Source organism: Rana temporaria, chromosome 12 (genome assembly GCF_905171775.1).
Source record: "Rana temporaria chromosome 12, aRanTem1.1, whole genome shotgun sequence".
Classification (NCBI taxonomy): domain Eukaryota; kingdom Metazoa; phylum Chordata; class Amphibia; order Anura; family Ranidae; genus Rana; species Rana temporaria.
In genome coordinates, this window is record NC_053500.1 from 114607266 (window position 1) to 114619214 (window position 11949).

The 11949-nt window shown below is 43.8% G+C and overlaps 1 protein-coding gene across 1 annotated transcript in view; it reads right to left on the bottom strand.

Moving 5' to 3' along the window:
• Positions 1-11949, bottom strand: part of LOC120918604 (protein-glutamine gamma-glutamyltransferase 5-like) — a 75395-nt gene that overhangs the window by 24387 nt on the left and 39059 nt on the right. The window contains exons 6-7 of the mRNA XM_040330276.1: positions 8184-8361; positions 1421-1559 (exon numbers count right to left, since the gene is read on the bottom strand). Coding sequence (XP_040186210.1) covers positions 1421-1559; positions 8184-8361 — 317 coding nt within the window. The remainder of the gene's footprint in view (positions 1-1420; positions 1560-8183; positions 8362-11949) is intronic.

Here is an 11949-nt window from a genome sequence, read left to right on the forward strand (position 1 = left end):
GCTCACTTTCTTCCTTGTCTACCTTTATGATGCCTCGTACACATAAACATTTCTCTTGGCAGGAAAAAAACTAAGTTTTTCCCGACATGACCTCTCCCGCCTGACTTGCATACACACGTTCATGCAAAAAAACGTCCAACCAAAGCGCGGTGACGTACAACACGTACGACAGGACTATAAAGGGGAAGCTCCTTTCAAATGGTGCCACCCTTTGGGCTGCTTTTGGGCTGCATACTTGATTCTGAGTGTAACGGTCAGGGGTTAACGCTGATATTCTATTCCACCAACCCAAGACAGCTTCTGACACTCCACAATCCAGCAAACAGGACCCATTGGATTTCCCCCCAGAATAACGAGACACAGCTCTGTTCTCTGGTTCCAAAACAGATGACACTTTAATGGTAAACTTGGGTTTCTTATATACAGTTAGAAAGCATGCTGCAGAAATCAAAGGGACAATGACACACTCCACCCACAACATCACACAATGGGTGCTAACGAGTCCCCCTCAATCCACATCTTAGACAGACTTTCTGACTCCGCGATAAGCTATTCTCACCTGCTACACAATACACATTCCTATAGTGAACATAAGTCAGACGTCTGACCTTTAGAGTGTGTTAACTCACAACACATATTAGCATCAATAGAACTTTCACACAATACAGGGTTAGTTAGCATAGCACCATGAAATATCTTAGGAGCCAGGCTTCATTAACACAATAGACAATAGAATGCAATCACAGCAAGCTTTCATCACTACAGCCAGGTAGCTGGAGGTGATTAACATGAATTAACATCTCAACAGTCTATGTTCCACATTGAAGGAGACACTCTATTGACCTGTTGTGTTCAGAATGAACAACTTGTAATATTTCAACATATCCTGCAATACATGAATTATCATTACTGTCCCATCTCATGTAATCCATGATATCAGTTCTCAGTCATCCTATGCCCCTAGTGGACATAGGATGACCCTAGACACAAGAGCCATTGGTGAAGCTGACACAGGAGTACCCCACATCCTTCAAGAGCCTCTGGGTCCCACGGGCCATACTGCTACACTGAGCATGTGCGTTTTTTTCCCCTCGGAAAAGCATACACACAACTGTTTTTCGCGACAAGAAAAAAACTGACAGGAAACACGACGAGAAAAAAAGAGAGCTGTTTTCAATTTTTTTGCGGGCAGTTTTTTCGTCGAGAAAACTGCTAGGGAGCATGCAGACGACCGGTTTTCACGACCAATATAAAAAAATGGCAGTTTTCTCGTCGTGAAAACCGGTCGTGTGTACAAGGCGAAATCATTTCATGATAGTAAAAGCCACATCAAAGAAGGAAAGGAAGCAACATTTACAAAACAAGGCTCCACATATTTGGATTCCTGATGTGTCATGCACTTCAATGATAAGCGTCTTACCAGATGCTGTCATGACTTTCCCGAGGAAGCTTTTTGCCAGTTGAATCATAATATTCATCAATAACGAGATTACTGTTGGTATCGTGAGCAGAATTGAAGTTGGTTACAACTCGACATGGAATTCCTAAACTTCTCATCACTGAAAAAAGAACAAGAAAACAGCTAAAGTAGTGCAAAAATATGTCTAGTGCCCTTGTATATCAGCAGGTGCTTGTCTATAAATATATATATTTTATGATATTGGAAATTATTCTTGAACACAAGTTGTTGACTGGACAGCTAAGATTGTCCGTGGATTGATCTTTGGGCCAGATTCTCGTAGAATTACGTTACTCCACGGCGGCATAACGTATCCCATTTACGTTACACCGCCGCAGGTTTACAGCGTAAGTGCCTGATTCTCAAAACTCTTACCTGTAAACTTGCGGCGGTGTAACGTAAATGCGCTTGGCGCAAGCCGGCCCAATTCAAATGGGGCGGGCACCATTTAAATTAGGCGCGTTCCCGCGCTGAACGTACTGCACATGCTCCGTCGGGTAAATTACCCGATGTGCATTGCGCTAAATGATGTCGCACGTACGTCATTTGTTTAGACGTTAAAGTAAATGGCGTCCAGCGCCATTCACGGACGACTTACGCAAACGACATGTTTTTTTAAATTTCGACGCGGGAACGACGGCCATACTTAACATGGCTTAGAACAACTAGGGCTCAGCCCTAATTTTACGCGGCGTAACTCAAAGGAAACAACGTAAAGTTAGATCGACGGGCAGTGTGGACGTTCGGGAATCGCCGTAACTAGTCATTTGCATATTCTACGCCGACCGCAATGGCTTCGCCACCTAGCGGTCGGCCTAGAATTGCATCCTTAAGATCCGACAGTGTAATTCAATTACACCTGTCGAATCTTAGGGCTAGCTATGCGTAACTGATTCTATGAATCAGCCGCATAGTTAGGACGGCCGTAACACAGAGATACGACGGCGTATCAGGAGATACGCCGTCGTATTTCTTTTGTGAATCTGGCCCATTATTCCTTATAGTCACCCCATTCTAGTAACACAGTGGAGTTAAAATAAAATGTTTGCGGGAGTTTAATGATTCTTTCTTTAAAAGTGTTAAGCCCTGTACACACGATTTTTTTGTCCGCTGAAAACCGACCGATGGACTGTTTTCATCGGACAAACCGATCGTGTGTGGGCCTCATCGGTTTTATTTCCATTGGTGTACAAAAATAGAACATGTTTTAAATTTTTCCTGTGGATAAAAAACCGATAGAAAAATCCGATCATCTGTATGGAACTCCATCGGTTAAAAATCCACGCATGCTCAGTATCAAGTCAACGCATGCTTGGAAGCATCGAACTTCATTTTTTTCGGCTCTTCGTAATGTTTTGTACGTCACCGCGTTTGGACACGATCGGATTTTTGACTGATGGTGTGTAGGCAAGACTGATGAAAGTCAGCTTCATCGGATATTCAATGAAAAAATCCATCAGATTAGATTCCATCAGATATCCGATTGTGTGTACAGGGCTTAAGTGTAAAGTGAAACTTCAATATACATTTTGAAAAGATTCGGGAATTTAGGTTTTTACTGTGGTCACCTGGGTGGGATGTGGTTGGAGATGTTTTCATTAGAAAAACACTTTTTTGTAATGGAAAAGGGAAGTGGTTCCAAAACTGCAACCCTATACTTGCCTTCAACTGGCCCTTGGGGACAGTAATGATGGAGCACTTTTCCACCCAATGATGCCAACGATGAGGCACAATTCCTGCTTCTGACACCAACAATGCAGTACTATTTCTTCCACTGACACCAACGATAGAACTCGTTTCTCCCACTGATACTAACAATGAATGAATGAATGAATGAAAAACTTATAAAGCGCGGCGCATGCGAACTGAATCGCTTCTGGGCGCTAGTTGTTCGTGTCTCATGACATCAAAAGAGCAGAGTTTTGATCCGTCTTCTGAAAGTCAGGTGGTTTTCCTCCAACCGAATGCTGGTTGGTAAAGCGTTCCATAGTCTAGGACCCTGAAAAGCAAACCTTCTTTCTCCTTTGGACTTGTATTTGGTTTTTGGTACCCTGACCAGATTTTGGTCGGTGGATCGCAGAACGCGATTCGAATTGTGAGGTTCTATCTTGTCGCAAAGATATTGCGGAGCCTTCCCATGGATGCACTTATGTGTCAGGCAGAGTGCTTTAAATGCAATTCTGTCTTTTACTGGCAGCCAGTGAAGGGTTCTCAACGAAGGTGAGATTGATTCCCATTTTTTTTTCCCAGTCACCAGTCTGGCGGCCGTATTCTGAACGACTTGCAGACGGGAGATTTGGTACTTTGGGAGTCCGAGGTACAGGGCGTTAGCATAGTCCAGTCTGGAATTCACGATTGTTCCCACCACGACTGCTACGTCTTCTTTGGGGATAAATGGAATAAGTCTGCGTAGTAGGCGCAACAGATGGTGCGCTCCGCTGACTACTGACTCTATTTGTGCGTCCATTGTCATGAAGGTGTCGAAGATGACCCCGAGACTTTTGACTTTGGAGCTAGGGGTGATGATTTGGCCCAGAATGGGCGGGGGTGTCCAGGTTGTTGCCAGTTGACTCTTTCGGCTGGCGTGAAACATAAGGAGTTCTGTTTTTGAACTGTTGAGTTTAAGATAACTCTTAGTCATCCAGGTTTCTATCAAAGAGAGACATTTCTCTAAACTGAGATGATGATCCTTTTTGTTGCAGATGCGAAAATACAGTTGCGTATCGTCTGCATAAGAGTGATAGAGTAGTTCTTGGCTACTGATAATATCAAAGAGAGGGCGAAGATAGATGTTGAAAAGCACCGGTGACAGGGGGGATCCTTGGGGGACTCCACATGACACCGTGCGCTTTTCCGACGTGAAACAACCCAATTTAACTGTTTGTGAACGGTTTTCAAGAAAGGAAGAAAACCATGGTAAATCACCTTCTGCGACTTCTGCTACCTTGGCTAGTCGCATCAGTAACAGTTTGTGGTCTACTGTGTCAAAGGCTGCGCTTAGGTCCAGCAGAACCAGGAGACAAGATTCTCCTTCGTCTGCGGCCTCGAGGGCATCATCCCATATTTTGAGTAAGGCCGTTTCTGTCCCGTGTCCGGGACGGAAGCCTGATTGTAATGGATACAGTAGATTGTGGGTATCTAGATGCTGTTGCAGCTGTTGTACCACTACTTTCTCCATTATCTTGGAGAGAACATTTAGGCCTGTTATGGGACGGCGGTGAGTTGGGTCCTTGGGATCCAGGTTAGGTTTTTTCAAGATGGGCTGGATTGTGCCCTCTTTCAAAAGGGATGGCACTGTGCCTTCCTTAAATGACTGGTTTATAAGCTGTGTGATGGGTGGTGCCAGGATGTCGGCACATTCCTTCAGCAGTTTGGTGGGGATGATATCATTGGGCGATGTGCTGTTCCGCAAAGCACCAATGATATTTTTTGTGGTATCGATGGAGATCGGTTCCAGAGTGAACTTTGTTGATTGTAGAGCGTTTCTGTGGGTGTTTTGTGGTTGATTGACAGTGGGGTTGAGGGGGGTATTGTTTTGCATGATGCTTTCCCGGATTCTTTCAATTTTGTTGATGAAGAAATCCGATAGTTCATTGCAGAACTCTTGGGTGTCTGAGTTGGGGACTTCAAGACATCCTGGATTCATGGTCTGGGTGACCATCTTGAAGAGTTCGCGGGGGCGGTTTAGGGCGCTGTTAATCGCCATAGAAAAATGATGTTTCTTGGCTTTGAAGATTTCTTTATGATATCGTGTTGTTATTGCCTTGTAGATGATGAGGTTATCCTCTGCAGGACTTCTTTTCCAGGCGGCTTCCGCCCTTCTGCGCTCTTGCTTCAGAAGCGACAGCTGGTTGTTGAACCAGCCGCACTTTCTTTTTCGGATGCAGGCTTTGCGTTTCGGTGCTACTAAATCGGCTGACTGTAGCAGGGCTGCGTTTATGGCATCCAGTGTATCTGCGGCTGTTTGATGTGGATGGATTATTTTGATTCTGTTTCCCAAGGTAGATTTGAAGAGTTCCGAATGGAGCTTCTTCTGAGATCTAGCCCAGTGTATTGTCACCGGCTTGGGTGCTTTTATCACTGGGGGAATTTTGGAGATTATGAAATTAATTGCATGGTGGTCTGTCCATGGCAATGGTTCATTTTCTAAAATGCTTATTTTCAGATTTTGTCTGAAAATTAGGTCGAGTGTGTGACCTGAAGCATGTGTTGGCCCGCATATAAGTTGCTGTAGCCCTAATCCCTCCAGGTGATCAATGCAGGCGTCCGCAATGGGATCCTGTGCGGAGTTGGCCCACAGATTAAAGTCAATGAGGCACTATTCCTCCCACTAACACCAAAAATGGAGCATTTTTTCCACTGACATTAACGACCAGGCATAAATCCTCCCACTGGCACCAAAAGTGGGACACTATTCCTCCCACTAACACAATGGGGCACTATTCCTCCCACTGACACCAACTAATTCTTCGCCATTTTTTTTTACTCCACCTGACCACAGTCTGACTTCCCTAGAATCTGAAGGATGTTGAACTTGCCCTATGTTTAAAAGTTTGAAGATTTTAGAGTTAGAACCTCCCACCAGGTTTTTATTGCGGTCTATGTATATGCTGGGGGAATGTGCCCTGTTTCATGAACTGCTGTCTCTGTGGTTGGAAATTAGGAAGAATATCCCCAGTGGGGACATAGACAGTAATAAAAAAAACCTGACAAGGGTTTTAACCCCTCTCCAATATAGTAAAAATAATTTTACTGATGTCTGTGTCCCTGTTGGATGGACTTTCCTTAAATGTCTTACTACAGGGACCACTATAAATAAAATCGGGATTCTAGCTATTTCCTGTTTAGCACAGTTCCTGCACAAAATTACATTTCTAAAGGGAAAAAGGTAATTTAAAACGACTCGCGGCTATAATGAATTGTTGGGTCCCGACAATAAAGATAAAAGTCATTGAAAAAAACGGCATGGGTTCCCCCCCCCCCCAGTCCATTACCAGGCCCTTTGTGTCTGGTATGAATATTAAGGTGAACCCCAAACCAAAATTAAAAAAATAAATGTGTGGGGGTCCCCCCAAATTCCATACCAGGCCCTTTAGGTCTGGTATGAATATTAAGGGGAACCCTGTGGCAAATAAAAAAAATGGCATAGGGTCCCCCTCAAAATCCATACCAGACCCTTCAGACCCGTCACATGTGTGGGTGACCCCACCCCCCTCCAAAGCAACGGGGAAAATGCTAGGGGTTATCCAGTGACATGTACGGGTGACCACGCCCCCTCTGACGCAATGGGACACCAGCGTTGCGTCAGAGGGGGGCGGGGTCACCCGCACACATGACGGATGGCCCAGTCCTCAGCTATATAAGAGCTGTCGCAGCAGGAGATCGTCATTCCACGGGTGCTTCCCATGGGGGCAGGATCGAGTCAGCATTTTTTTTTTTTCGTATCCTCCTCTCAAGAATGGATTTACATCACTGAAATTATTTTTCTTTTTAATAAAGAACATTTGTTCCAAGCTGTCTACTGTGGTTTTTAAAATTTGACACTTTTTTTTATAAAATGGTAGGGATACAATGTACACCGTTACTAATTTACATAGGGGGGGGGCAGGATCTGGGGGTCCCCTTTGTTAAAGGGGGCTTCCAGATTCCAATAAGCCCCCTTCCCGTAGAACCCTACAACCGCCGGGCAAGGGTTGTGGGTATGAGGCCTTTGTCCCCATCAACATGGGGACATCCTCCCCATGTTGAGGGCATGTGGTACGGTTCAAGAGGAGGGCCACTCTCTCGTCCCCCCCCCTCTTTTTCTGCGGCCTGCCAGGTTGAATGCTCGGATAAGGGTCTGGTATGGATTTTTGTGGGGAACTCCACGCTATTTATTTTTTTTGGCACAGGGTTCCCCTTAAAATCCATACCAGACCTGAAGAGTCTGTTATGGATTTTGTAGGGGGACCCCTACGCCATTTAAAAAATTATAATTGGCGCAGGGTTCCCCTTAATATCCATACCAGACCTGAAGGGCCTGATATGGAATTTGAGGGGAACCCCACACAATTGTTTTTTACATTTTGGCTCGGGGTTCCCCTTAATATTCATACCAGACCCAAATGGCCTGGTAATGGACTGGGGGGGAACCCATGCTTTTTTTTTCAATGACTTTTATCTGTATTTCCGGGACCCGGCAATTCATTATAGCCGCGAGTAGTTTTAAATTACTTTTTTCCTTTCAAAATTTCATTTTGTGCAGGGACTGTTCTAAACACTGGAAAAATTGGCCACTTTACAGGCATACTATAGACACAATACAAAATTTAAATCACTGCTCCCGAAAAAACTGCCTTTTTATAACTTTTTTTTACATTGATACATGTTCCCTGGGGCAGGACCCAGGTCCCCAAACACTTTTTATGACAATAACTTGCATTTTAACTTTTAGAATTAGCACTTTTGATTTTTCACGTTCGTGTCCCATAGACTTTAGCGGTGTTCGAACACATTTTTTGCCTGTTCACATGTTCTGCTGCAAACCCTAACAGGGGGGGTGTTTGATTGCTCAGCAAAATAAAGCATGGAGAAATGGATGGATGGGTGAGTTTGCTTTGAATAATACAAAAAAATGAAATAGCATTTTTGGTTTGTGGTGCTCAGACGCAGTGAAGTTCTGCTATAAATGTATTACAGAACTAAAGACAGTTTGTTTTATGAATATAGAGTACAGCTCCCTTACCTGTGCACATGACTGCCGCAAAGACCCAGCACTGACCATATTTGACTGGGTGGCAGTCTGCTTTATACCATTGTCTTAAAATGGCAATACTCCCATTCCATGAGGAAGGAGAGGTGCCATTTCCGTAATCCTCAGTCCAGTTTCCTTCAAGGACTCCATTATCGTCATTAGAGTTAATCTAAATATTAGAAAAACAAGTCATTGCAAAACAGTGAACAATATACCAGAGACAATCTGAAACAAATACATAAATAGTGCTGAACAAATTTTATATATGTTAAAGCAGTGTTTCTCAACTTCCGGTCCTCAAGGCGCCCCAACAGGTCATGTTTTCAGGCTTTCCATTATTTTGCACAGGGGATTTGATCAGTTTCACTGCCTTAGTAATTACCACAGCTGAAAACATGACCTGTTGGGGCGCCTTGAGGACTGGAGTTGAGAAACACTGGGTTAAAGGGTCACTAAAGGCAAACTTTTTTTTTTTTAAATAACAAATGTTATACTTACCTCCACTGTGCAGCTCGTTTTGCACAGAGTGTCCCCTAACCCTGTCTTCTGAGGTCCCTCGGCGGCTGTCTCGGGTCCTCCTCGCATGGTGGAAAGCTTTTGCGAGCGCGCTCCCGTGAAACAGCGGCGGGCATAGCCGCCGACTGTATCACTCGGCCCCGCCCCCGGCAGGCTGTGATTGACAGCAGCGCCAGCCAATGGCTGCGCTGCTATCAATCCGTCCAACCTAGCCAATCAACGGCCAGGCTGGAAACCGAAGAGGATCACGTGGACGCGCGCGGGACTTTCGAGGGGTCAGGTAAGTAAAACGGGGGTTCGGCAGGGTTCCATAGGATGCATTAAGGTGAAAAAAACATTTACCTTTACAACCCCTTTAATACATTTGTATTAACCTTTTGAAGCATTTTTATGTTGTGGAATACAAAACTACTCTCAGATCGATTATCGAAAATGTACCACTCAAAATACAAACTGGTACAGTAACCAATTCACAGCTAATTTATTATTTCCAGATTTATCTATTGGCACCACTGAACAATCAGTAAAGTGCTGGAATCCAATTACACTGAATGCACATTGACAGGATTCTTCAATATTTCATTTAAGCTGAGTAATATCAGCTTCTGAGTCACATTGGGGTATCAGAATCAACTTTCCAAAGCTGAACTCCAGGTATCTCTGGGTATCTCGCTTCCACTGCAAGGGTTTAGTGCTTGTTTTGTCTAGTTCAGGGCCAGTTTACTGTCTTTCAGACTTAAGGGGGGCTGGATTCTGACCAGTGGGGGTAGAAAATTCCCCAGGGCCGAGCATCAGTGAGAATAAACATGGCCCCAGTGCTAATGGGCAGTAGGAGGAGGAATAGTGCTCCATCATTGCCATTAGTGAAATAAATAGTGCCCCATTGTTGGGGTCATTGAGAGGAATAGTGCCTCATGTAGTTGGGAGCAATACTGCCCCAAGGACTGGATGAAGGCTAGCAAAGGGCCACATCTGGCCCTCGGGCCGCAGTTTGGAGACCCCTGGTCTAGTTGAATTACAAGAAGCACAATACTAATGACTCTTTTGTCTAGTACACAAGATCGTTTTTCCCGTCGGGAAAACTGCCGTGTTTTCCTTTGGCCTGGAAAACCGGATGTGTGTATGCTCCTTAACAGGAAAACTGAGGTTAAAAAAATTATTTCTCACGGCGAATCACAGCGTTTTTTCCCCGCAGTTTTCCTATGGGAAACACTGTGAGGGAGCATACAGACGGCCGGTTTTCCCGATCAAAATTCTCCTGTGAAAACCGGACCGAGCCATTTCCCGGTTTTCCCGGCGGTCTTTTGACCAACGGGAAAAACGATCGTGTGTACTAGGCATTTCACATGAGCAGCCAGTGGATGGTAAACACATGTGGTTGAGCCAGGATTTAACCACCCCTTGACTGCCCAGCTAAATTCTACTATTGATTCCAGATAACCTTTACACATGATGCGGCCATAGGAGACTTACGCCGCTCGTATCTAGGCAACTGTGAGGCGTATCTGATTCTATGAATCGGGCGCCGAGTTGCGACGGGCTGCACTCAGATCGCATTGAGTTTAAGGCTCTCTGTCTCGCCTATCGCGCTTATCATGGGACGGGCCCACAATACCTGAATTCCTTGATAACGCGATACACCCCTGCACGAGGACTTAGATCACTTACAGCTGGTCTCGTCACTTGTCCATCTGCTCGCCTGCTTACCTTCGGGGGTAGACGCTTTTCGGTGAGAGCAACGGCCCTATGGAATAGTCTCCCTGTTTCTATCCGGTCTCTCCCCTCCATTATGGCCTTTCGTAAAAGGATAAAAACTTGGTTTTTTGAGGGAAAAGCAGGCTGAGTCACGTTAGTTTTCCCTGTTGTTCCTTGGTAGTTTGCTTTTTTGTGCTCTCCTTTTTTCTTTTCCTTCTATTTTCTTTCCCTGACTTGATTTATCTATTTACAGGTATGTCTTCTGCGCTTAGACGCTTCCCTGACGGGTCAGTATTTGGCGCATTACAAATACAATAAATCAATCAATCAATCAATCACTCAGAGTTACGACGGCGTATCTGGAGATACGCCGTCGTAACTCCTTTGTGAATCCGGGCCATAATAGTTAACTGATTCCTTTTAAAAACGATTAAAATAGCTAAAAATCAATCATATAATGTACCTGTAGTTTTTTAGTTTCGTTTTTTGCATCTAGTTTCGTTTTTGCATGTTATCCTGCCTCTGTGCTATACAGAGCATACAGAGCAGTGATGGTTTGGAACATGAAACTAGAAACTCCCAGTACTGTGGTCATCAGGAAACAGACAACCAGGAAGTGTCCAGAACAGAGAAGAATTACAGCAACATCAAAGCAAAAACGAACAATGAGGACATGAAACCAGGACTACAGTAAGGTAAAGGAAGCTATTTAGCTAAAAAAAATATTTCCATTAGTGACCCTTTAAGTGTCCACTGAAAAATGTCAGTTATAGGTTGGGACGGTAGGCTAAAGTGGCCTCTGACTTTCTATATACTATATCTTGGATGCACAAACAGCAAAATTGTCCTTCCATAGTCTTAAAGGGGTTGTAAAGGTTTGTTTTTTATTTTATAAATAGGTTCCTTTAAGCTAGTGCATTGTTGGTTCACTTACCTTTTCCTTCGATTTCCCTTCTAAATGTATTTTTTTCTTTGTCTGAATTTCTCACTTCCTGTTTCTCCTCAGTAAACTAGTAAACCGAGTGGTGGATAGTCAGTCAGAACAGCTTACTTACAGGAAGTGAGAAATTCAGACAAAGAAAATAAATAAAAATAAAAAAACACTTAGAAGCAAAATCGAAGGAAAAGGTAAGTGAACCACTAATGCACTAGCTTAAAGGAACCTATTTATAAAAAAAAACAAAAAAACAATCCTTTACAACCCCTTTAAACTCTTTTCCTGTCCACCTAAGAGTTTTGGGTATTCCCACCAAAGTTTGCAACCTTTGTAAGTTACAGCATGTTGTGTTTTATTTCCACAATATACAACTAATAAAAAAATTAGGAAACGCACTGTTAATAACCACAGCAGGTGTATAGACCTAGACCCTGCAACTCAAGGACAGAGATCCTAACAGAGTGTTTAAGAGATATAAGACAATGACATTGTTAAGCATTTTTAACTACAGTGAAACCTTGGTTTACGAGTAATGTGGTTAACAAGCTTTTTGAAAGATGAGCAACTTTTTCTAAAAAATCCTGACTCGGTTTGCGAGTGTTGTCTCGC